General features: G+C 37.3%; 1 protein-coding gene and 1 long non-coding RNA gene across 26 annotated transcripts; both read left to right on the top strand.

The window, feature by feature from the left end:
* Nucleotides 1-5,817: 5,817 nt before the first annotated feature.
* Nucleotides 5,818-17,882, top strand: LOC122195279 (uncharacterized). 25 transcript variants are annotated; one of them, XR_006185413.2, is made up of 11 exons: nt 5,831-6,276; nt 6,401-6,493; nt 6,560-7,138; nt 7,370-7,447; nt 7,530-7,597; nt 7,807-7,896; nt 14,760-14,842; nt 14,927-15,058; nt 15,397-15,510; nt 15,783-15,845; nt 15,943-16,228. It is a non-coding gene; the product is annotated as an uncharacterized LOC122195279 (long non-coding RNA). The 25 variants fall into 25 exon arrangements; XR_006185409.2 differs by having other exon boundaries at nt 5,832-6,276; nt 14,760-14,838; XR_008226025.1 differs by adding an exon at nt 17,577-17,882 and having other exon boundaries at nt 5,818-6,276; nt 7,807-15,058; nt 15,943-17,427.
* An 869-nt stretch (nt 17,883-18,751) lies between these two features.
* LOC111896213 (glutamate--tRNA ligase, chloroplastic/mitochondrial) lies at nt 18,752-22,151 on the top strand. The gene is made up of 13 exons (XM_023892227.3): nt 18,752-19,142; nt 19,214-19,332; nt 19,540-19,661; nt 19,998-20,180; nt 20,263-20,381; nt 20,485-20,533; nt 20,613-20,714; nt 20,788-20,890; nt 20,992-21,055; nt 21,147-21,261; nt 21,337-21,437; nt 21,506-21,662; nt 21,746-22,151. The coding sequence occupies exons 1-13, from the start codon at nt 18,838-18,840 to the stop codon at nt 21,965-21,967; spliced, it is 1,761 nt and encodes a 586-aa protein (XP_023747995.1). The 5' UTR covers nt 18,752-18,837; the 3' UTR covers nt 21,968-22,151.
* Nucleotides 22,152-24,747: the final 2,596 nt, after the last annotated feature.

The raw sequence follows: 24,747 nt of genomic DNA, 5'->3' as shown, positions 1-24,747 counted from the left end.
AAAGACCCAATCTTGGGACCAAAAAGTCCATAAACTTGAACTAAAGGAGATCTAAGAGATTAATCATCAAGCTCAAAATTTTTTACCTTGAAGAGGTCCGAAATGAAGCACTTATCCCAGATCTACAAGCTCTAGCCTCCAAGGTTCTTCCTTGACAACCTTCTTCTTTTCTCTTCTAAGCTTTAAACCACCAAAATGGGTTCTCCAAGGTCAAGATCTCACCAAATGAGGGTATGAACGTTCTAGGGTTTCTTCTGAGGTTGGGGAGGCTCATATGGGGGCTAAGGTTGAAACCATTATGTCCTTTATATAGTGCTCAATCCCAAAATTAGGGTTTCATAACTTTTAGCGTACGCTGGGCGTACGCCTTGATCATCCGCGACCAAGTTGCCCCAGTATGCTGGGCATACCCACGCGTGTTCCAAGCATGCATGCATGGCCTTCCATGCGAACTTTTCTTCATAAGGGCCATTATTTCCAAATCTTCAAAGTTCCATAACTCCTTCATTCTAAATCCATTTCTGATGAACTTTATATCCACAGAAAGGTGGAGATAAGCCCTACGCTTCGCACAACATGCCCCGGCTCGGAACCTTCTCAAATAATACCTCTAAATTTCATAAAGGACTAAAACGCCTCTGGCCTTGTCCACCGAACTCCATAAATGAATATTTTAGAACAGGGCGTTACAAGTCGAGGATGAAGAGAATGATAGTTCATTATTTCCAGATTAAGAGTCAGAGTTAATACTGGACAGTTGGGGAGGTCTGGTGATGGGAGGGTGTGAGTTTCTGAATGACTAGAGACAGTCATGATGGGAAGTTTTGAGGATTTCATCTAAGATTGGGGTTATTTGGGGTTGCTTGATCATTGTCAGGAGATCATTGAGCGTGCGTAGCACCTTCCAGGAGTAGGTGCGATGTTACTGGTGGGAACAGTCTGTGGGATAGATTGTTGGTGCATCAAATGATGATGGTTCAAACCCTGAGTGGGGGAGAACCGGGTATTTTAATGAGAGAATCAAAGGTTGGTTCAAGAGCGGTTAGAAAATTGGATATAGAGACATGTGGTACAGATTCAGAATACCAGCATTATTGGTGGTTAAGGTGAGGTGTGGAGTAAGTTTATGCATGAGGCTCGTGCTCATGAAAGGATGAGTGTCTCCACGGCTAGTGGCCGGTGGTCAGGGAACTCGTAGTGGTTAGAAATTCTTCGAGGTGGTTTGGCTTGTAAGGTTAGTTCGGCGGTTGGTAAATTCCGGTCCGATGTATGGGCTGTTATATGTAGTTTGGGAAGAGCAGATGTGGAATTAGACGACCCACCTCAGGGTCGGTCAGTGTATTCTTGCATGAGTTTTGAGCAATAAAGGAGGGAGTTTCGGATGGTTGTCATCATGTTCCGAGTCATTGTCGATTCATCAGTGTTTCAATTGAGAGTTGGGATACTCTGAAGTTGTGCATTGTGTGAAATGAAGGATAGTTATGATATCCCGAGGGAATGCATGGAGGTATTCGTGTATGATGTCGTAAGTATGGGATCGGTGGTTGAAGTAGGACATTGTGATTTTCTGCGATGGTGTTCCGGGGTATCCGAGTATGATGCCCTGAATTCCGAATTATTTTAGAGTCGTAGTTTGAGGCGGCAAGTGGTGAATTAAGTATCTACGGTTCCAGTGGGAGCCCTTCAGGTATTAACATCAAGAAGGATCATTTAAGAAGGTGGATTGCATCAGGGAAAGGTGTTTTGTTATGGTGGTTGTCGTCAGATATTATGATGCGTAAATTGGATGAGTGTGGGTACCTATCTATGTTAGTCCGCAGAGCATGAGTTAGAGGATGCAGTGTGGTGTTAACGTGAGTATGAGACTGTGGGATGATAAGAGAGAGCGCTGTTAGTCAGTGAGAGGGTGTTGTGATACTGCGGGGAGTCGTAGTACTCACTAGTCAGCGAGAGGGTGTTGTGATACTGCGGGGAGCCGTAGTATTCACTAGTCAGCGAGAGGGTGTTGTGATACTGCGGGGAGTCGTAGTACTCACTAGTCAGTGAGAGGGTGTTGTGATACTGCGGGGAGCTGTAGTATTCACTAGTCAGTGAGAGGGTGTCGTGATACTGCAGGGAGCCGTAGTACTCACTAGTTAGTGAGAGGGTGTTGTGATATTGCGGGGAGCCGTAGTATTCACTAGTCAGCAAGAGGGTATCGTGGTACTACAGAAAGCCGTATTATTCGCAAGTCAGAGCATGACGCAGAGGAGTGTTAGGCTTGGGTAGCCTTATTATTGAGTTTTTGGGGACCTGGTGGTCGGATCAGGAGCGAGACTGTGGTCTCCTTAATGATCAGGGATCGTTATATACTAAGTTAAGGTGTGGTTATCACAATTAGAAGGAATTGGGGAAGTGACGTACGCATGGGCTGCAAGTCATGAGTCATGGGTTGAGTGGTTCATAAGGACGGGTGGTTCCAATTCTGGGTCGGACCAGACTCTCGAGTTTGAGTTTGGCTCTAGTGGTGCCTTAAGTAGGCGAGATGAGATTCTAGATTCTGAGATGGGTCCCAAGTTGAGAGGTGTTGTTATCTAGCTCATGCCTTAGACCTGTGTAGGTCAACACTCGGGTACGGGAGGTACCACGAGGCGCATATATCTAGGGAGTGGTGTTTGACAGAGGTCGAGGGTGAAATGATTTAGTGAGTTTGTGTTATTCGTTGGGGTAAAGAGAGCTTCGTGACTTGTGTGTCACCGGGCCGAGATTGTTGTGTGAGTAGGAAGTCGGTGAGACATTGCGGGGCATGTTATGGGTGACCTTTGGAGGTGCAACTGTGGAGTCAGGAGTTGACTTAGTGCCCAATATTGAAAAGGGATACGAGAAAAAAAGTTGGGGCTTTTGAATGTGATGTCTGAGGACACTTCTGAACGAGTATGGTTTTTCCCTTGTGTCCGAGGGCAGAGTGTTAAGGATTCTACGTTGGATGGGTTCTGATAGCGGTTTAGTGGATGAGCCCTAGTGAGGTGTGGACCCTTCCGTTTCTTGGGGTGTGATTCGGATCTTTTAGCATGTTGGTATGAGTGAGCGGTATCCGATTGTTGGATTCGGTCTTGTGAGAATCAGAGGATCAGTGGGTTATCAGGGTTGACATTCGAGGAGCGAATATCATGGTGATCGCTTAAGTAGGTGGTCTGGTGGCGAGTTAGGCCACTAGAGTTTCTAGATATTGGGAAAGAGTGTATTGCGGCTGAAGAGTTGGAATAGTTCTGGATTTAGGAGTTCTGTGTGATTTCAGTTGTCCATGGAAGAAGATATCGGTTTGGCATGAGATCCTTTCGGCGGTGCCTTCGGGTGGTTGGGTGTAATTCATATGTGGTTAGGGAGTGATTTCGAGGGCGAAATCAAATTCAAGTGGGGGAGAATTGTAACATCCGAATTTCAGGGATATTATTGTAAAGGTTAATCTTGGGTTTCAAGGGGGGACTCGACGAGTTGAGGGTCCAACTCGCCGAGTCGAGTCGGGATCCTTCGGGGGATTTAATGAGTAGACTCGACGAGTCAGAAGAGGGACTCGCCGAGTAGATACTGGTCCGAGAAAAACCCTAAGTTCCGGGTTTGGAGCGTATTTAAAGGAACTTATGACCTTGGGTGCGCCTCATATCCTCTGTGAGAAACCCTAAATCACCATGGGAGCTTAGGGTGAGTTCTTATGATGAAATCAAGTGATTTAGTGAGTTATGTGGAAAGAAAGGTGCATGAATCAAGCAAGAAACGAGATGGAGGCTGTGGATCTAGCTTATCTTCTCATGGAGCTATGGTGGAAGGTATGACCTTGCATCCTTTTCACCTAATTGTGATTATACCTCTAGATCTTGGGAGTTTTAGGGCTTAACTCCCCTCCTTTTATCTTTGGCTAAGTGAGACATGATCTGAGGTGGGAAACCTCAGATCTGAGCCTTGAGAGGTCCTTAGAGGCTAAATGCCTCAGCTTTAGTGGCCCAAATGAAGGTTGTTGAGCAAAAACCTTCATGAAGAGTGTGTTTTGGTGTTTTGGAGCTATAACACCGTGCATTAGCGTAAAGATCGAAACTTTATGAAAGTATTAAGCCTTGGAATGGTAGATCTATATATTAGAGTGTTAGATCTAGTTGAAATCGTCTGGATAAGGAAAAGTCTGAATGGACTCGCCGAGTCAATGGGCCGACTAGAAGAGTCGGCTAGGGTTTCATGTTTGGACTGAATCGCGATTTAGCTCGGTGAGTCGTGGGGTCGGCTCAACGAGTTAAGCTGGATCTTCAAGAGACTTCGGGAAGGTGAGTGAACTCGACGAGTCACAAAGGTGTACTCGTCGAGTTGGCCCAAGTGGGACTGTTGACTTGAGTTGACTTCTGTTGACTGTGGGGACTTGGTCAACATAAGTAATAGAGACCATGGAGGGGTAAAATGGTCTTTTATCCACTTCCCAATTAGAGAGGGAAAGAGTAATCGTCGGTTTAATTAGAGTTGAGATTTCGAGTGTTAATTAGAGATATTTGCCTTATGTGTTAGGCGGTGGCGAGTTCGAGATTCGAGTGTGAGGATAGCTGCTTTCTACTTGCCAGGTGAGTCTTCTCACTATACTTTACCTAGAGTGGTAATTAGAGTTATATGACAGAGTATCTTGTATGCTATTTATGTGATTGTGATACACTGCATTATTTCTATGTGATTCATGTCGTGTATGTTCCAAAGTTTACAGAGTTAGAACCGGAAGGTCCACAGAGTTAGGACCGGAGGGTCCACAGAGTTATAGCCTCGAGTGGCTAATATGTGTTGTATGTGGTATTTTGGGGAACTCACTAAGCTTCGTGCTTACCGTGTTATGTGTTATGTGTTTCAGGGTTTCCTCTCGGAATCGTGGGATAGCACCGACTTGATTGTACACATTAGAGAAAGAGTTATGAGGATCCTGGATTATTAATGGAGTTGTGCTTTGTAATTGAATAAAAGAGATTTTTTACGATATGTTATGAAGAGTATGCATTTTAAAAATGAAAAATTGTTTTAAATTTTCACATCGTTACACCAAACCTGAAACCTAGGCGGCGGAGTTAAAGAACCCTCAGAAGGTGGCAGCATTCCAACCCTGAGATGTGTAGATCTGAGACGATGAACGTTTTCAAGTGCGTCGACAGTCACGAAGATAAAGGCGATGATGACGAAGACAATGATGGTGTAGAAACTTAGACGACGTTCGAAACGGTAATCGTCGATCGAAGAAGAAGTATTCAGATCTGTGAGCTTTGACGAACTACACCTCCATCTCCAAATTAATGAATCCAACGAACCATCACTACAAGATTTGCAAGCTCCAACGAACCAGGACCTTAATGAACCCTTAAATCAAAGAAGAATGAGGGAGAGAGAAAGGATGAGGGATTTGTTTGTCCGACAGTGTTTCTCAAAGTTGAACTCAAACCCAAGGAAAAAAAAGATGGTAGGCTTTGTTTCTGAAAGAAAGGAAGCAGCAATCGACAATGGTGGCAAATGGTGGCATGAGATGATGGTCCGGGAATAGTAGTGTCCCTTATGCTTTCTTGAGCTAATAGAGAAAAAAGAAAAAATGGAATTACTTATATATATATATATATATATATATATATATATATATATATATATATATATATATATATATATATAAATAAGTAATGATAAATTTCGAACAGTAAACTGTTTTTAACTATTTTAGTCGTCCAACCTAATTTATTTGGAGGCGGGGTTTTGGAAAACTATTTTGGTCCCTTTAGTTGTTCCTATAGGTTTGTTTGTTTCCTTCTTTTCCAGGGTCCTTTAGGTCATTTTTAAAACTGGGGATTCACACGTGTTCTATTTGTACTTCACCGCCACCAGTGTAATCCAATCGGATTAGGATCAGTGTCGTTACTTCCTTCTTCTTTTGCTGCTCATTTCCATTGATGTCCATGTCGAGGCTGTCATGATATTGTTCTGCATCTAACTTCTCCGAGCATCGGGTTCCGGCGAAGGATGAAATACAACTCGTAACTTGGCGGGGCAGCACAAATGGTGTTGCAGCCATGGCGGTGTTTGATCTCCTTTCTCCGGTTCCAAACTTCCGATCCATTTTCCTTAAAACGCTTCCATTTTCAATTGATTTAGATCGTTCTGGTAGCGTTGCCTCTGATTTCTTCCGATCATCTCTGTACACATTCTGATTTCTTCCGATCATCTCTTCCGATTTCTTCCGATTCCAATCCTATAAACATTTCAACTGAACTGCAAAAAAAAACATCGCAGGTACCTTCTCTTTCTTTTTCATCTTCTACGCGATTTCTTCCGATTTTTTCCGAACATCTATTCTGATTTCTTCCGATTCCAGTCTTATAAACATTTCAACTGACCTGCAAAAAAATTGTCACAGGTATCTTCTCTTTCTTTTTCATCTTCAACGCCATTTGACCCTGTTTCTATGCTGTAAATTCCCAAGATTCCTTGATTATTTTCTCTTCCACAGGTCTGATTTCTATTTCTCTTCTTTATTATTTGTTTTATAAACTCAAACCCACCGGATTCAAAGCAGGAAAGGGGCAAAGAGGGTATTTGGCTAAAGCTCATTTAGAGATTGAGGGCATGGCCTTATGGAATGAGATGTCTTCTCTTCTGGAACGTCGTCCCACTACCAACTTTAATTCACGGAGGTAAGTATCGTGGCTTTTCAAGTTTCATAGATATGATCCTATATGCTTGCTTTGGTATCCAGTGGGTTGTGCCTTGTCAGTATTAATCTGTTATGTTATGAAATCAAATAAGGAGGCTCAAAATATCACCACCCCAATACAACTACTAATAAGGACATCAGAGCTCAAGCCTGAAATAAAAGTCCAACAATTGAAATTATTCCAAAACAGCAAGAAACTTTCAACAGTAAAACAGATTGGTGACTTTTCATTTATTTGGTACCTCCCAAGGAGCAGGAACGTTGAACTTAAGTGGCTGTATGGTATATTACAGTTACAAGGGATTTAGATTTATTCCAGTTTTTAAATCTTATATATTTTTGATAGAAATGCATTGATGTGGGATAACAGGGTATATCAGATAAAAGTTTGCAAATGGTTGGAGACAATTATCAGCATCTGCACTTGCTAGATATCACTAGGTATGTTGTGTTGGTCAAGGCTTTTACCTGATTCTTGAAATAAAAAGTTTCAATCTTTTTCATCTTAACAACTTTATCAAAGCAAATATTAAACTTTTATGAACTCATCATTGAAAATATTCATATAAAGGTCGTCTAATGTCCCATATTTACTTATATATATTACTTCATACTGTGTTACTTCACTTACTTGATTTGATGATTTATAAAGAGTTCGTTTATTTTTTTTAGCTTTAAAGATGAAGCTTATAAGAACCTGTCACTCTTCAGCAATCTTAGATTCTTAGATCTCTGTGTTGTGTTGTTCAGGTATATTATATGATTGTTTTACTTTTTACGTATGATTCTCCAAGAAAAAATAATTTATTTTTTTCATTTTTTTTACAAACAGAATATATCTAATGAAGGCCATTTCTCTAAAGCCAAATGCAACAATATTCGTATCCTCAATTTGACATGGTAATCTATATTAATCATAAATATTCATAATATTTGTGTTTTTAATGTTTTTGTATTGTGCTCTCACTCCAAATGAAGATGTTTTGGTTCTTAGTAAGTATATAATCATTTTGCATATATTGCTTTTTTTTTTATACTGTTTGTTTATTATATCAAACGCTTATAATATTATATTTATTTTAGCCATTGTATTTTCTTCTTTTTTGTAGTTAGATATACAGCTAAGCTATAAGATGGAACTGTGTTTGAGAAAAAGGGTTTTGATGGAGACACTCCATTAAACTTCATTACAGATGAAGGTTAGTTAGTTACATGAAAAAAAATTTGTTCGTTGAAAAGACATAAATACCGTCTACATTGTATATATGTGACAACCGTCAATTTCCGGTCAAGTCAAAGTCAACTAAAGTCAACAAGTCAAACCGGTCAGCTCAAATAACCCTTATGTACTACGGTTTATGTTAGGTAATTACTATACAACTCGCTGTTCTAATGAGAAATCATAAATTGAAAAGTACGTACATCTAGATTTCCTTAACCTAAAACTGTGGTAAGTAACAAACCAAACCGATAAAACAATGTTGCATACTCATCGGGAGTGTGTAAGATCCTTAAACATGGTTTAACGGGGTTTACGTACCTTGCGTTGCGAAGCCGGACACTCACAAATGTCACACACGAAACCTCTCTCAATCGTTTTCACTCTATCTCTCTTTATCGAGATTCTATCCTAAATCTCTCCAAGAAGGAGGAATCTCTCCCAAATCTCTCTCCATATGAGAAATCTCTCCAAGTATGTGAAATCTCGCCTAAATCTCTCCACGTATGTCAAATCTCTCCCAAATCTCTTTCTATATGAGAAATCTCTCCAAGTATGAGAAATCTCTCCCACATCTCTCCACGTATGTGAAATCTCCCAAATATCTCTTAAAAGTTCCTTAAACTTTTTGTAGTCTTTTGGGCCATCCCGACCCTTAACCAGGTCGAAAACCGCTTAAAACGGGGCAAAAACGGATAAAAAGGACTTAAGGACCCGAAACCCCTCTTAAGGAGCCGAACCCTCTTAAGGACCCGAAACCCCTCTTAGGAACCGAACTTGTCAGAAGCGAACTTGTCAGAAGCAAACTACACCCCTCGGACCGAAGGCTCGCATAGACCAAACCCGAAGGTCCCTTCGGACCAAACCTCCCTTCGGACCGAGCCTTCCATTCACTTTCGCTCCATTTCGCTTTCGGCCCAGCAGCAGAAGGGACCGAACCTCGGCCCAATACCGAGAGGTCTCGCAGGGAAGCCCATTTCTTCCCGGTTTTCGATTCCAACTTCGTTTTGGCTTCGTTTTTCATCGTTTTAACGTGGGATTTTCACCAAAAACTTTATTTTGTCAATTAAAGCCCCATAATTCATTAATTCCCACGTTTTTGGTGCAAATCTTATCCAAGAAATGAGTGGGTGAAGTACAAAGGTTGAGTGTTGACTTTGCTTTACCTTATGACACAAGCAACCACCCCCACACCCACTCTATGACCAGCCACATCTCCCCACCTTACCTAGGTCACTTTAATGTCTTTTCCACTCATTTACCAGCCCCCCCCCCCCCCCCCCCCCCCCCCCCCCCCCCCACACACACACACACGTCCTTAGGGATGGAACATCCATCCTCTCTCCTCACTTCTCTCATTTGCTCTCATTTCACCAAAGGTCCAACTCCACTTTTCTCTCAAACTTTCTCTCTCAAATTCGAGATTCCAAGGCTGATCATCAAGTGTTCTCCCACTCTTGGTAAGTATAATTCATCCTCCTTGTGATTAATACACTTCATTCTACTCCAATCATCGATTTCTTACACAAACTCCATCACTTTGATGTTAGATTCTCAAAAATCTTCAAGACATCTTCAAGTGTTCTTAAGTTGAACACTTCCTTTCTCCAACATTCATCTACTGGAATCACATAAGTGAGTTTATACTCCTATATTTTCATGTTTTCTTAAGTTTTAAGGGGGGGGGGGGGGGGGGGGGGGGGGAATACAAGTTAAAACACCAAGAACACAACTAAACTTATTTAACAGCCTTCATCAGAAAAATTCAACTCCATTCACGGACTGTTTTGGGCAATTTAAACAATTTAGTTTTCAAAACTGTTTTAGGTGCAAGTAGTTCCAGTTCTTAGCTTTAAAATGACTACTTGCACATCTCCATACGATTTTTCTACAATTTATGGTGATTTTTACAAAACTGCCTATCGTTTCAAGAGCAAATCCGGACCAGTCTATGATTATGAACATTTTAACACAAGTTAAAGGCTTCCAAAAATCATGATAAAAATTATGAACAAACTAGACACATTTTAGGAACTCCCAGAATTTATGGATTCACTTTTCGATTTCGTATGATTTTTCTAAAACAGTGCAGAAAGGTTAAAAACTAGTTAACAGCTTATAACTTTTATAACATTTTGTATTATGTTGAACAAAGTGTATAACAATAAGTTCTAAATATTGAATGTGTTTTCCTCGTTAGTTTATCATCATAACTGAAATTTAGCCATTCATGATAAGATTCTTCATTCATTTAGAACACATATATTAAGCTATAATAAGCATAGTTTATGGATTCGTAGCACTAATGTGTTTTCATAAAAGAGTTCTTATACATTACAAACGTTTTGGATAAACTATAATAGGTATAGTTTATGTATCATTTACTTTTCAAACTTATTTATCAAAGATTTTCAGTTTAGTTCACGTAAATCTGTTAATGAATAAATTTGTGAGTCATTCGCTTCGGGTTACTTCCAAAGTAACAAAGTCAAAAAATCCTGTAAATTGTAACTAGAGTCTCTTGTAGAGAGAACGTGATAGTTGTGTATAGATCTATATTGGGTTTGACAAACCCACACCTGAGCTGCTTGCAACAGCTAGACCGACAGGTCTGTGGTGACAAGTGTCATTTAACGGCGACGTCTGAAGAACGTCGTATTACGAGGCCGTCTATGTCAAGTATGGTTATGATAGCTCACATGTGGTATTAACAAATCATAAGATTTACAGGTTCTAACTTTAAATTAGCGAGTTATGTCAATTTAACTCACATAAATTACCTTAAGTATGGAAAAATACTTGTACGCCTTCATATCAAAAAGGGTTTTATGTCGATTTAAAATCACTTTTTACACCAATAATTACATATTTTATTGTATACTTTCGGTCTTGGTATTTAAGACTACACATCATTCATTACGGGATTCTTCTCAAACTAAAAAGGGTTTTACGCCAATTTAAAACCAGTTTTATATCTTTAAGTATTACAAATACTTGTTCATTCCCGGTCCTGGTATTTAGGACCACATAACTTTTATAAGGAAAATATTGGATTTTTCTTGGTAACATACAACTCATTACAAAGATCGATTTTCAAACTCTTACTATCAAAAGCTTATGAACTCACCAACCTATGTGTTGACACTTTTTCAAAACTACTTGTATTCTTAGGAATTCAGTGAAACAGAAAATCAACAGCGTTTTGAGGATGGGACGATAAATCGTCAAACAGTTCATTTTGTTATCATAATATAATTGATTTGAATCATGTAAACATATACTTTGGTGTAACTTTTTCAATTATATTTATGATGGTTGTATTTACTTTGAGCACTATTATACTCGTTGTTGTGATACTATACATGAAGTCCTCCACCCCCGGATGTTTCCGCCATCCTTGGTTTGGGGGTGTGACAGATTGGTATCAGAACATTGTTTATAGTGAACTAAGTATATCGAACCATATAAGATATACAAACTATAAATGCATTGGGACTAAGGTCTCTGATTTAAAGTTTTCAAAACAACTATACTTTTAGAAATAAATAGTTTCTTGTTAAAAGTATACATGCATGCATACATACTAAGGTCAGCAGCATTCTAGAACAAAACAAAAGTAATGATTGTTGAATATCACAGGCAAGCTCAGGGATGTATGGTCAGTCTTGGGAGTGGCATAGCCTGATCAACTATGTTGGTCCGAGGAGTGATTAGCACATGCCCAAGAATAGTTGTGATATGGCGACAAGTCTATAAACTTACCAACACTACCACAATGAGAACATTAGAACAGAACATGAGTTTAAAATACTATAGGAGTATTTTGTAATATCATAACTTATATGAAAACTAACTAGATCCTTAATAATAGGTCTATAGTCACTAAATGGATACTCTAAGGTTATATATAACTTAGAAATCATAGACTTAGAATTTGTGGTCATTGCCTTACTTCCTTTTCCTTGTTTGGATGTGGACATAGGGTAGGATCACTTATTCGAAGGTCTATCATATCTTGTTATATGTAATTAGTATGCACTATGTCATTATAGAAGTAACTAATAAGGATCACCCCTATAAGTAATTAATTATAGAGTTAGACGCCTAGTAATTATCTCTTCCACTCTTATTCTCGCATGTACAACATAGCAAGATCCTACTTACCGGGCGACCCCTACTTTCCCAATCCGAACCCGAGAAACGGTGAATGGTTATGAGAAGAATCAGAAACGGAACTGGAGGTAATCAATCCTCCATGCATAACAAGGGTTTCCGCGAACCGTTTCGACTACATCGAACCTGTGCCCCGTTGGGCAACCGTGATCGAGGGTTGAATGTCGACAGCAATGACAGCAACCACCATGTGGAGACTGACGAGGGTGCTATGACCTCAACCATGGGGGACCGACTGACAGAGCCCTCCCAGCGAAGACCCGGCAGATCGCGAACATCGGGGATTAAAACAGGAAGACGACAACCCGAGTTCGGAAATTGCGCGCTACTACAGACCCTACTGTCTCACGTACCCGAGACTCGGAGATAGACTACTATTTCAGAGGCCAACATTCTTTTTAGAACCTTATCGCAGCTCGGGTAGAGGCAAGAGAGTAACAGGATAGACACACGACATCCTAAGAGAGGAGGATTGCAGCCAAGCATTGATTGGCAGAACTACAAGGTGCATCGACTTTGCCTCAGGCATCGCAAGGGACGCATCATCGTGAGTAGAGTTCATACCGCTCACAAGACCTCGTAAAATAGGTTCATGAGTATGTGTTGGTGCTACTCTATTCTAGGCGTAAGCACGACATTGCGATTTAAGCGGTCATACTAATCGAGAGATCTAGTTGCCATCAAAACTTTTCCTTGCATGGATGTGAGACAGACCTGCATCGAGGTCAAAAATGTTTGCTGAGACCACAATTACTAGAATCATATTAACAAGATGGGCTTAGGACCTAGCTTGGGTCAAATTACAAGGTTTCACTTGGATACAGAACTACTAAAACACATGAGTTTATCATATAAAGACTCTCGTTATGAACTGTTTACAGAACACCCTTAACAACTGAATTACGTTACAAATTGATATAAGATAAACTTAGTTAGAAAGCTTGCGATGTATAGTCATCCTAAAAACTCATTTCCGTCTCACCTTTAAACACCTTGGTTGAGAGGTGCCTTCTTCGTAGACCTATAGGGTGCGATCATACCAACGCTAATGCACCGGATCCCATCAAAACTCCTCAGCTAAGTGTGTTTGAACAAACATGATCTTAAGATGAGTAAATCTTAAAACGCCCGTATGAAACCTACTTCTACCCACTACCATAACTCTGTCTCAGGAACGTTAGCAGAAACACCGAGAATAGTTCAGTAAAGTGAGAAATTTATATATGTGTATATAAATGGTAAGGATATAACTAGAGATAATCGTCCCTACTCACGACATCTTTTCTCCTCATGCAACATGATTATGTCTTCACAAGACGGTAACCAGCCAACTAGCAAAGCGCCAACCCTGCAGATAGACTCTGCTACTTTTCAAGCTGCAGTCACGGTAGCCATGACAGCCGTCATGGCGCAACTCAATGCTAACAACGCCAGTAGAGATGGGAGCGGTACCGACAATACAGATTGTTGTATCAATCAGGAACACCGGCAGGTATCTGCCAACGAAGGCGCCTCAGGCCACAAACCTACGAATAAGAAGCGAAAGTTTTGGGACAAAAAGAAGTGTAACCTACCTCAAGAATTCGCTGGAAGAAAGCAATTCGTGGCTGCACTTGCCATTACAACAACAGTTACGACACATGCCTCGACACTAGTCACGGGGTCTGCCACCCAAACGCCGACCAGACCATATAAGGGATCACTCCTAAAGTGTAACCAATGCGGCTTCCATCACAATGGGGTTGGCCTAGTGATGCACTGTAAAAACTGCGACAAGAATGGACATACGGCCCGCTACTGCAGAAACCAAACCTAGCACCTCTCTTCAATCACCGGCACCAAGGTAGGACCAGTATGCTTCCTATGCGGTGAAACGGGACACTTCAAGAGAGAATGTCCAACCGAGAAGAATGACGGGGGAGCAGGAGAAGTGTGATGAACACACCAGCAGGAGCAACAAGGGGACCATATTAGGACTTTTGTAATGTTTCCAACAACAAAAACGTTTAAGTACCATATGTTTGTAACGAATTTGGTATGCTTGCTAAAATCACCGTCTTTCTAAAAGTAGTTAAAATACTCTCTCGTTCAAATCAAACCAAAGACACTCATATATGACCTTAGGATCATCACCTGTAAGCTGTGATGACTTTTTATATACATCGGGGTTAATTATAATCAAAATACTAAAGACTTGAAACAAATAATTCTAACCTGACTCATGTTCCATGTCTAGTAGTGGGAATTGAGTGGAGCCACCCACTCGACGATTTCACAAATATCAAATTACAGACGACGTACATATACCGCTCGATCACAAAGTGACCTGTTGGGGATCATGATATCAAGTATCATTACTAGCTATCGAAACACGCCCACTACCAGTGCTAGACACTGTGGTACGAATCATCTACAGTAATAATAACATCGAACAAAACGGAACACACTGAAAAGAAACACAAGATACTCTATCACTCTAATAAGCACTTCTTACGAATACAACTTAACACATGTTTTATCTAAAAAGATACTGATGTCACCATTCAATTTCGATTGGTATAGTCCTCATCTTCCCGGTTTAACGGCTACGAAAGGATCCTTCACCTAACCCACTGAATATCGAAACCTTTGGGGGTGTGACAATATAAGGGTAACCTGGTCATTTGGTAGGAAACGGGTCCATGGGAGATGGATGTTCATGAAAGAATCGAAGCAGCTGGGAGGAAGAAAGAAGAAGGAAATATTCTTTGTAGGTGCTTTCAATTCACCAATCTGTTTTACTGTTGAAAGTTTCTTGCTGTTTTGGAATAATTTCAATTGTTGGACTTTTATTTTAGGCTTGAATTCTGATGTCCTTATTAGTAGTTGTATTGGGGTGCTGATATTTTGAGCCTCCTTATTTGATTTCATATTGCTGAATTTCTGATACTGAGGGATGTGAACGTTGTACAGGCAATCTTCTCTATAAGGTAAATCTCTTGACATGTTTCTCTTCCATATTTAACATAAACATGTTGATATGCAAATTTCTTATCAATGCATTCTACTTAAAAAATGTACCCAGATGCACTTTCAATTTGTGTCTTATATGCACATGTATTTTGAAAAATCTACCAGTAGTAGCAGTAAAAAATTGCTTTCTATTTGAATAACATTCTTATTATTGGATAGATGTTCAAAGTACAATGTTGTAAATTGTATTAGAAAGCAATAAAAAGTAGGATAGTGTGATAAACAAATCAATGAAATTACATCATTATTTCTTGCATTTAACCCTTGATTTTACCACTTCAATTCTACCTTCCAGATACACTACAAAGAAAAGCATCCGAACATCAAATTTGTGTCTATTCCTAACGACCCCTTCATGTTCATTGGAGCTGCAATCTTCTCCCCTTTCCCCAGGACTCAGCATCATTAGGTTATTTTTTTTATCAAACCCACTGGCATTTTTTTTTATTTGTATATTTTCTCCATTCGTGTGTTTTTTTGGAGTTTTACATTAGCTGTTGTATAGGTTCTGGTTGCTAAACCTACAAATTTAGTTAATTTCATGTGAAGATCGGCTCAATTAGTTAAAACATATGAATTCTTCCTTTTTGTTGCTTTAATATATAATCTTTCAACAATTCATATATTATTAATTATTCTTAATTTCTTACTTTTACTGAAAGATTTACACTTCCACACTAGATACACTTGGGAAGGCAAGAAAACCTGCGGAATGAATCATTAAATGTATTTCACACAATGCAGGTAACAAATACAAGTTGTGAGTGAATTTTATAGTTTAAAAATGAACATTCATTTTATAAATTTTAACTTTTTGTTCTATTTCTATTGCCTACTGTAGCAAAAAATCACCCATATTCAAACCTTGTAGCTTATTGTTTCATAGTTGGCACCCTTGGAGAAGCAGGTGATGTGAGAGAACTTTTTCAGTGATCAGGGGCGGATCTGTAAGTCGATAAGGGTATTTTCTACTTATTTCAAATAAAGTAGTATGGAAATTTGGAATTTACACAATATTTGAGAGGTAATATTTAGCTTTTCTTATTTTTTTTACGGAAACATGTGTTAAAAAAACAGATTTTTTTGTTTACTTGACTTTTTTTAACAGGTTTTTCTGTTGCACTTCCTGTTTACTTTGCAACACAAATGGTTCATTATTTTATAGCATACAACATATTTGACAATTATACATTTGTAAACGGGCGAATGTACTATACTTTCACAAAAAGACGACACATTCCAACCCCCGAAACGCGGGGACACCTTTTTAGTTGTTATTATTATTGTTATTATTTTAATATAAAATAAATTATTATTAAATTAAAAGTAAAACAATGGGGACAATATGATCATTTTTTGTCTTTATTGGTAAAGGACATTACATGCAAACTTAAAAAAGAATGAGGGATGAAACATGTATGTTTCAAACAAGTGAGGAACGATCTAAGTTAATTTTTAAAAATAATGATTAAACGTGCATTTTGGCATATATATGAGGGACGTTTGGTGTAATTTTTTTTAAACGAGAGAACTATGCAACTTCTTAAAATCTATCTACAGTACACTTGTTTTAAATAATGGAATTATGCAACTTCTTAAAATCTAGGGATAACGATTTAAAAGGATAATATATTTTTCGATTTGTACACTAAATGGTCACTGAGATTTTTTTTTTCATCCACATTTACCTCTTCAACTTGTTAAACCGTACATATTCAGTCCTAATGACCGACTACTCCAAGTTAACCGGTAAAAATGACCGGCTATTCTAGGTTAGTCCTTAATACTTTTGTGCACATTTAGTCCTTAATATTTTTTTTTGTTGCAAAATAAGTCATTTTTATTTTTGTACTCAGTCAGTATTTATGAATGATTTATTTAGGTTTTTCTCACGACATCTTACGTGGGAAAATCATTAATGAGATGTTTGAGATTTTTGATGTTTATGTCCATCGCAATCTCGACTACTTGGTTGCTTATGTCATGTGTTCTGAGCATTATAACTTCTTCATATGATTTCGGATTTTAACGATCTTTATATCGATCTGTTTATAGTTTAGTCTAGTACAATTTTCTTTTAGCTTGCTCTCGTTAAAAAATTGTAGTAGAGTCAAAAAACAAACGCGTAGATATAAAGATTGGTAAAAATTTGGTTTTAATTTGTTTAGACAATTTGAGGGTCCCGATGTTATTGATAGCCATACTTGATGCAGTTGTTGGAAACCAATTTCAAGGAAGAACACATAAACGTTGCATTACCAAAGGATGATCAAAATTTTGGTTTTTCTCTTTTACTTTCGGTATCAAAATTTAACAAATTACAAATGTGAGTTATGGTTCTTTATGTTAGAATACATTTATGCCTCTTTATTTTGGAAGAAATTTTAAGGATTACTTTATTTACTTCTTTACTTATTTACCTGTGATTTTGTTGAATACTAATTTAGCATGGATTTTTTTTAACCTTTATGAAAGTGAAATTCCTTTAAAATGGAGCTGGTATTGTGCGGCCACTGGCTTACACTCCTGATGACAGAACCTGTTTCGGTTAATTTCAGTTGAAATGAAGAGAAAAATCACGACTTCAGTTTGGACATTAAGAAATTTTATTTATTATGCTATTGAATCAAGGTGAGGAATTTAGTATCTTAATTATATCTTTTAAGAGGAAACATCTCAACATGAAGTGATTTGTTTGTTGATTGTGTTATGCACCCTAACAATAGAGAGAAATATTATAAGTTTGGGTTTAGGTTCATGTATATATTCAGTTTATTATTATTATTATTATTATTATTTTTTTGTGAAAATCTACCAACATATATCATTGTATTTTTAGAAATACAAGGTATAGCATATAGAGCATTGTAATTTGATTCTTTGTAAAATTACCAACATTTAACATTACATATGTAAATCATTGAAAAGTTTGTTGCTATTTTCAATATTTTAATAATAGACTATGAAATACCTCTAACCACCGCAATTCCAACACCCACAATACGGGATTCTTCCATAGTTTTGAAAGAAAATGAAACCAACCATACATGAAATGAAACCAACTGCATAGATTTTTTAATAGTTATACATGAAATGAATACCGATTTGAATAAAAACAAAAATTGAATCCTAAAACGAGATATACAATTTGGTTCGGCCCGGTGGAAGTCCTAGTTTACACACAAATTGCCAATTTGGCAATTTGGTATTAGTAGGGATGAGCAAAAGGACCGAACCGGACCGGACCCGGGAATCGGCTTCGGCCAAAATCAAGAGCCGAATCGGCCCGGCTGTTCTACCGGTTCTTGTCATGTCATCAAATGTTGGAACCGGTCCTTAAAAAATAGCATCATACGGTTCCAATTTTTACCGGTTATATCGGTTCCGATTCCTACCGATTTCCGGTTCCAAAAATCCACAAAAATAACGTCCTGGTCCCGGCCCGACCGGTTCCATCAGGTTCCGGTTCCGGTGCTGGTTTCGGTTCCGGTACCGGTTCCGGCCGGTTACCCGGTCCATATGCACCCCAACTTATTAGGAATTCAGGATCCGGTTGGATGGATCAGAACCCGGTTTATGAAGTTTGTTGAAAAGAGCAATGGGCCTTTGCGGGCTCAACGGAAACTTCAAACCCGATACAAGTTTGGTAAGATTTCACAGTCGATTGTGACAAAATCCACAATTTCCTTCGGATAATCGTTATCTATAGTAGCAATACCTGCAGTCTGGTCTGTAGATGATGAAAATGGCGACCCTCGCCGGAATCGGGATCGGCTGTGGGACTCGAGTGGTCGTCCCGGAAGTTTTCCCTCAATCAAAGTTCATACTCCGTCCTTCTTTGTTACAAACCCGTAAAACCAGCAACACTTTTATCAGCATCTCCCTTGTTCCAAAACGAACTTTCTCAATCTCCGCGTCAGTTTCAGACGATAGCAATAGCTTCAACGACCGACAAGTCCGCGTCCGTTTCGCCCCTTCCCCCACCGGTAATCTTCACGTCGGTGGCGCCAGAACTGCTCTTTTCAACTACCTTTACGCTAGGTCGGTTGCTTTCTCCTTAATTTGATAAGAAGGTTCTATACTTCTATAACGAAGATTTCGAATCGGAACAGGTCTAAAGGCGGGAAGTTTGTACTGAGAATAGAGGACACGGACCTGGAGAGATCAACCAAGGAATCGGAGGAAGCTGTGTTGCGAGACCTCTCGTGGCTGGGCCTTGCTTGGGATGAAGGTTGTAGAATCCCTCCCATTTTCTTTCTCCCAAATTAGGGTCACTTTCAAATGGATCAAGGTTCAGCTTCGAAATCTGTATGAATTTTCATGGTTACGGAGAAAAAACCAACAAAATGTCATGCGATTAGAAGAATTTTTTGTTTAAAACTGAATTCTATTGGAAATTCTTTGAACTTTGATTCAACATTTGCTGTTGATCTTATAGGCCCTGGAGTTGGTGGTGATTATGGTCCATATAGGCAATCAGAAAGGAATGATTTGTACAAACAATACGCTGAGAAGCTTCTACAATCTGGTGAAGTTTATCGTTGCTTTTGCTCAAATGAGGTAAGTGTCCTTGAACTTGAGAGACATGTGTATGATGGATGTGAATCTTGAACTTTGTCATATTTATTGATGTGCACTGCTGCCACTGAAAGAATCTTATCCTTTTCCAATCTGCAATCTTATTTTTCACTTTGTCCTCTTTCTTCATGTTACAATAATGAACTGTAGAAGTGACAAGTGGTAGATATTGCAAGGAATTAACATCTGCCTATGCAACCCCTTAAAATCAAGATACTAAAACATGAATTTTGTGAATGGATTGTCTTTGATTCAAATCATACTGCATGTCCTTTCTATATGATGCTATGTTGGTTTTTATCCTGTTAAACCTTTTAGGAACTTGAACAAATGAAAGAAATTGCAAAGGAAAAACAACTACCTCCTGTATACAGTGGAAAGTGGGCCCATGCTACAGATGAAGAAGTTCAACAAGAGTTATCAAAAGGAACTCCATATACTTACAGATTCCGTGTCCCTAAAGAAGGGAGTTTAACAATTAACGACTTGATTAGAGGAGAGGTAATTAAATTTTGTACAAAAATTAATTTAATTACTTGTTAGACATTAAAAATTTGATATTGTTTAATGATATTGTGTAAAGGTTAGCTGGAATCTAGACACACTTGGTGATTTTGTAATTATGAGAAGTAATGGACAACCAGTTTATAATTTTTGTGTCACTGTTGATGATGCCACCATGGCAATAACACATGTTATAAGGTAAATCACTAAATCTATATATTATTATATATCTAATATTATTATTATATGATTATATTATATAATTTATATTACAGTATTGTATTAAACACTTGTGCTTCAGGGCAGAAGAACACTTACCTAATACACTAAGGCAGGCATTGATATATAAGGTAGTTTTATTTTAATATTAATAAAAATTTGATATGATGAAATTATTAATCTTTTCTTTTGTTGTTTTTTTTCTCATAGGCTCTAGGGTTTCCAATGCCTTCTTTTGCACACGTGTCATTGATTCTTGCCCCTGATCGAAGCAAACTGTCGAAAAGACATGGTGCAACTTCAGTAGGACAGGTACAAATGACCATTTTACCCTTGTATCTAGAAGTGATGATGAGTATTAAGTATTAACTTTTGAGATTGACAGTATAGGGAAATGGGGTATTTACCTCAGTCAATTGTGAATTATTTAGCATTGTTGGGTTGGAGTGATGGGACTAATGATGAATTTTTTACCCTTGAGCAACTAGGTTAGTTCATGTAATGTAATCTGGTGTTAATGTTATGCACATGATATGCCCTTTTTCGTCTTTTTAAATAAATGTTTTATTTTTTTATTTTTGTGTTACAGTTGAAAAGTTTTCTATTAATCGTGTCAACAAAAGTGGAGCCATATTTGATTCAACCAAATTGAGGTAATGCAAATAATTCATTGTATTATTATTTATTAATTTCATCATACGCCTTTTATAACTTTTGTATTTAAATTTAAAAAAATAAATAAAGATGGATGAATGGGTTGCATTTAAAAGCTCTTCCCATGGAAGAGCTGATAAAGACAGTTGGTGATCAATGGAAGAGCTCTGGCATCCTTAAAGAATCAGAAGGGATCTTTATAGAAGTAAGAATATTTTATATTAATTAAAATATGTCAAAATTGGGATTACATTTACAATTTATAGTTTTTTGGATACAGGATGCTTATAAGCTTCTAGAAGGTGGGATTGATGTGATAACAGATGCAGAAAAGTTACTTTCTGATTTACTATCGTATCCATTTCATGATACTCTATCAAGGTATAAAATAAAATAATGCAAATTTTATAAAAATTGTGTCATTTTTATAAATTGTATTGTTTATTTAGTTCTGAAGGTAGAGAGATGTTGGAAGAAGGGCTTATAGTGGTTGCAGAAAGCTTGTTAGCTGCATATGATAATGGGGAGTTTATGAGTGCACTTGAAGAAGGAAAATCCGGGTGGCAGAAATGGGTGAAAGCTTTTGGCAAATCATTAAAACGAAAGGTTAGATTATAATTATAATTTATAAAAAAAATGGATAAATTTTTTTATCATTATATAATGATATAATATTTATAATGTGATAGGGGAAATCGCTGTTCATGCCTTTGAGAGTTTTGCTGACTGGAAAGCTGCATGGGCCTGACATGGGAGAGAGTATAGTTTTGATTCATAGAGCTGGGACCAATGAGATTGTGACACCTCAGCTTGGGTTTGTTACACTGGAACAACGCTTGAAATCATTGAGAGAAGTTGATTGGGAAGCTTTTAGAAAGGTGGATGAGCCTGCTACTGTTGCTTCTCATTGATTATATGTTTTTTTTTTTTTTTTTTCAATAAGTAATTCAGATTTTGTAGCTTAATAGGTCTATTATTGTATGTTCTTGTTGAGTTGCTTGCACTTTGCTAATAGTGGAAAAACATGAATACTCATGATATTGATATTGATATTGATACACCTTTAATTTCCATTAACAGTGGCACTTGTTTTTATATGGATTATGTAATTATTGATATTGATACATCTTTAATTTCCAGATTCCTAATCATGTGCCTCTAAAAGAAGCTGCTCATAGATAATAGAATTATTGATATTGATACATCTTTAATTTCCAGATTCCTAATCATGTGCCTCTAAAAGATTCCTAATCATGTGCCTCTAAAAGAAGCTGCTCATAGATAATAGCTTTCTGGACGTGTATGTCATCATATCATATCATATCCTCCAACTACAACCATTATGCTGCTATTGTTAACTAGATGTTCAGACATACAAGAACTTGTAAATGCCTTCAAAAAATTACTGGAGAAAATGGAAATCATGTTTGTTTTCTAAAATTAATTAATGGTCTTCTGGTATGAAAAAATGTTGTTTGTATATATGATTAGATAAAATTTGAGAAAAATAACTTTAAACTTGAGGAAGTAGAAGTAAAAGGTTGAATGCAAGAAACAACTATATATATATATATATATATATATATATATATATATATATATATATATATATATATATATATATATATATATATATATTATTTGTTTGTTATAACATTCTACTTTGATTTATTCTTATTACATTATTGTACTTTAAAAAGTTCATGAGACTTTTGATGCTTTTGTTTGTTCAATTCTTTATAAATTTAAATTATTTGTAAGAATACGGATGTGTAATAAAACAACATAGTTTCAATCAAAGACAGATGTCAGAGCTTCTGTCGATGTTAGGCTCTGACTCAGTCAACAACTATAAACAACCCCTAAGTTTGGTCATTGTGCACCTCTACCTCTGAATTGTTTGATTAATTTTGGGAAAAAATGTTAATTGTTTGGCTATTTTTTGCAAAATGTTTAAGAAAAATGGCTTTTTTTTTATCATTTAATCTTTATTTTACATCCATAATAATACTAAAAATCAAAACTCACATATGTCAATTTTTTTTGTCACACCGAATGTCCATGTTATCGTCTTAGATTTCAAACTGGTTATAGTTACTAATATTATGTTGATTGTGAGAACCAAATAGTCCACAGAAACTAAAGAACCGAGTTAAAGACTTTAGTCTTTATTATGTTGATTATTTTAGTTTATGCTTAATGCTGGTTTGATATGTGAGTTGACATGCCATTGAAGTTTGAGTAACATTTTTTATTTAAGTGTTTAGACTAATCTGAGGATTTTCGATGTTAAAGTTAGAGACTTTTGTTATAAAGCAAACATTAAATTGTTTATAATTACAGAATTTACGGATGTCATGTTGTTCCCGTAAGACGACATTGGATTAACAATCAATGTGGGTTCATTTCACGTATCTCCCGCCAAGTACGATTTGTATGAGTTACTCTTATATATTATCTGTTAAATTGTAATTGTTCATGTAACGGCACAACTTTTCCATCTAAATATTCTAGGGATTTATTAGAGTATTCTATAAAAATGCGGAATTCTAAATCTCAAAAACACTTTACATCCTAGGCTATAATCGGGTTTACGATAAATCCTAACCATAATTTAAAGCAACAAGGAAATACCAAAAATAAAAGTGACTTCTAGTCCAAGCCCTCGATGCTTCTACCTCCTCTCGTACAACGATTACTACCTTAACTTGCAATAAATGAATAATCTACATCATCAGACCACAAATCTGAGGAGTTATATCATACTTTGTTTTCATGTAGTCATACTTTATCTCTCTCCTTTCTTTCTTTTCATACTCTACCATTCTTCTCTTTATTTCTCATACTCTTTAAATCTAATCTAGTCTTCTCATCTCTTCTCATCGTCATCTACTCTATTCTTCACATACTTTTTGTTATCTCATCTCTTCTCACCTCTTGTCTCTCTGCTCCCATATCCACTTGCTTTACCATTCTACTCTCATTTAGAAACAAATAGTCTAATCATATATGATATTTCATCTATCATATAAGGGGACAACATAGTTCTGATTTACCGGTGTACAATGATTCAGACTTAGTCCTTTACTTTGATCCATCATAGATCCTTGTCACTTTTCTTTTCTTGAATCCCTCGTGGATCACTATGATCCCTTATGGATCATCTACACTTAATCCATTGTAGATTATATACAGGTTCTTTAAAGAAACCTCTTACTTTGTTCCATTCATGGAACCCTTTCTCAACCTTCTCCAACCACACATAATCTCATTCCCGCAGGAATCACCTATCTATATTTCCGAAGGAATCATCATCTTATTCCCGAAGGAAACATAATCTTATTTCCAAAGGAATCATAATCTCATTCCCGTAGGAATCATCCTTATATATTCCCATATGAAACATCTTTTTATTTGTCTTATAATCTTTCAAGTGAGTGATATGGTATCCCCGTAGTCTTATACCTCACATGTCTCGTAGCAGTTTGTAATTAATAGATCTTCCACTATCAATCTAGTACTTAATTCGTTAAGTACTTAATTTAAATATTCATCTACTAACATATATGTATTTAACACAACACCACTAGCATCTAGCCATACATCCATACTCTATCTTCATCTAATATATGATGGGTATTTAACACAATACCACTAACATCTAACCATACATATCTACTTATTTTACAAG

Source organism: Lactuca sativa, chromosome 8 (assembly GCF_002870075.4).
Source record: "Lactuca sativa cultivar Salinas chromosome 8, Lsat_Salinas_v11, whole genome shotgun sequence".
NCBI lineage: Eukaryota > Viridiplantae > Streptophyta > Magnoliopsida > Asterales > Asteraceae > Lactuca > Lactuca sativa.
Note: the sequence above shows the minus strand (reverse complement) of the source record. Positions and strands in the feature narration are given on the sequence as shown.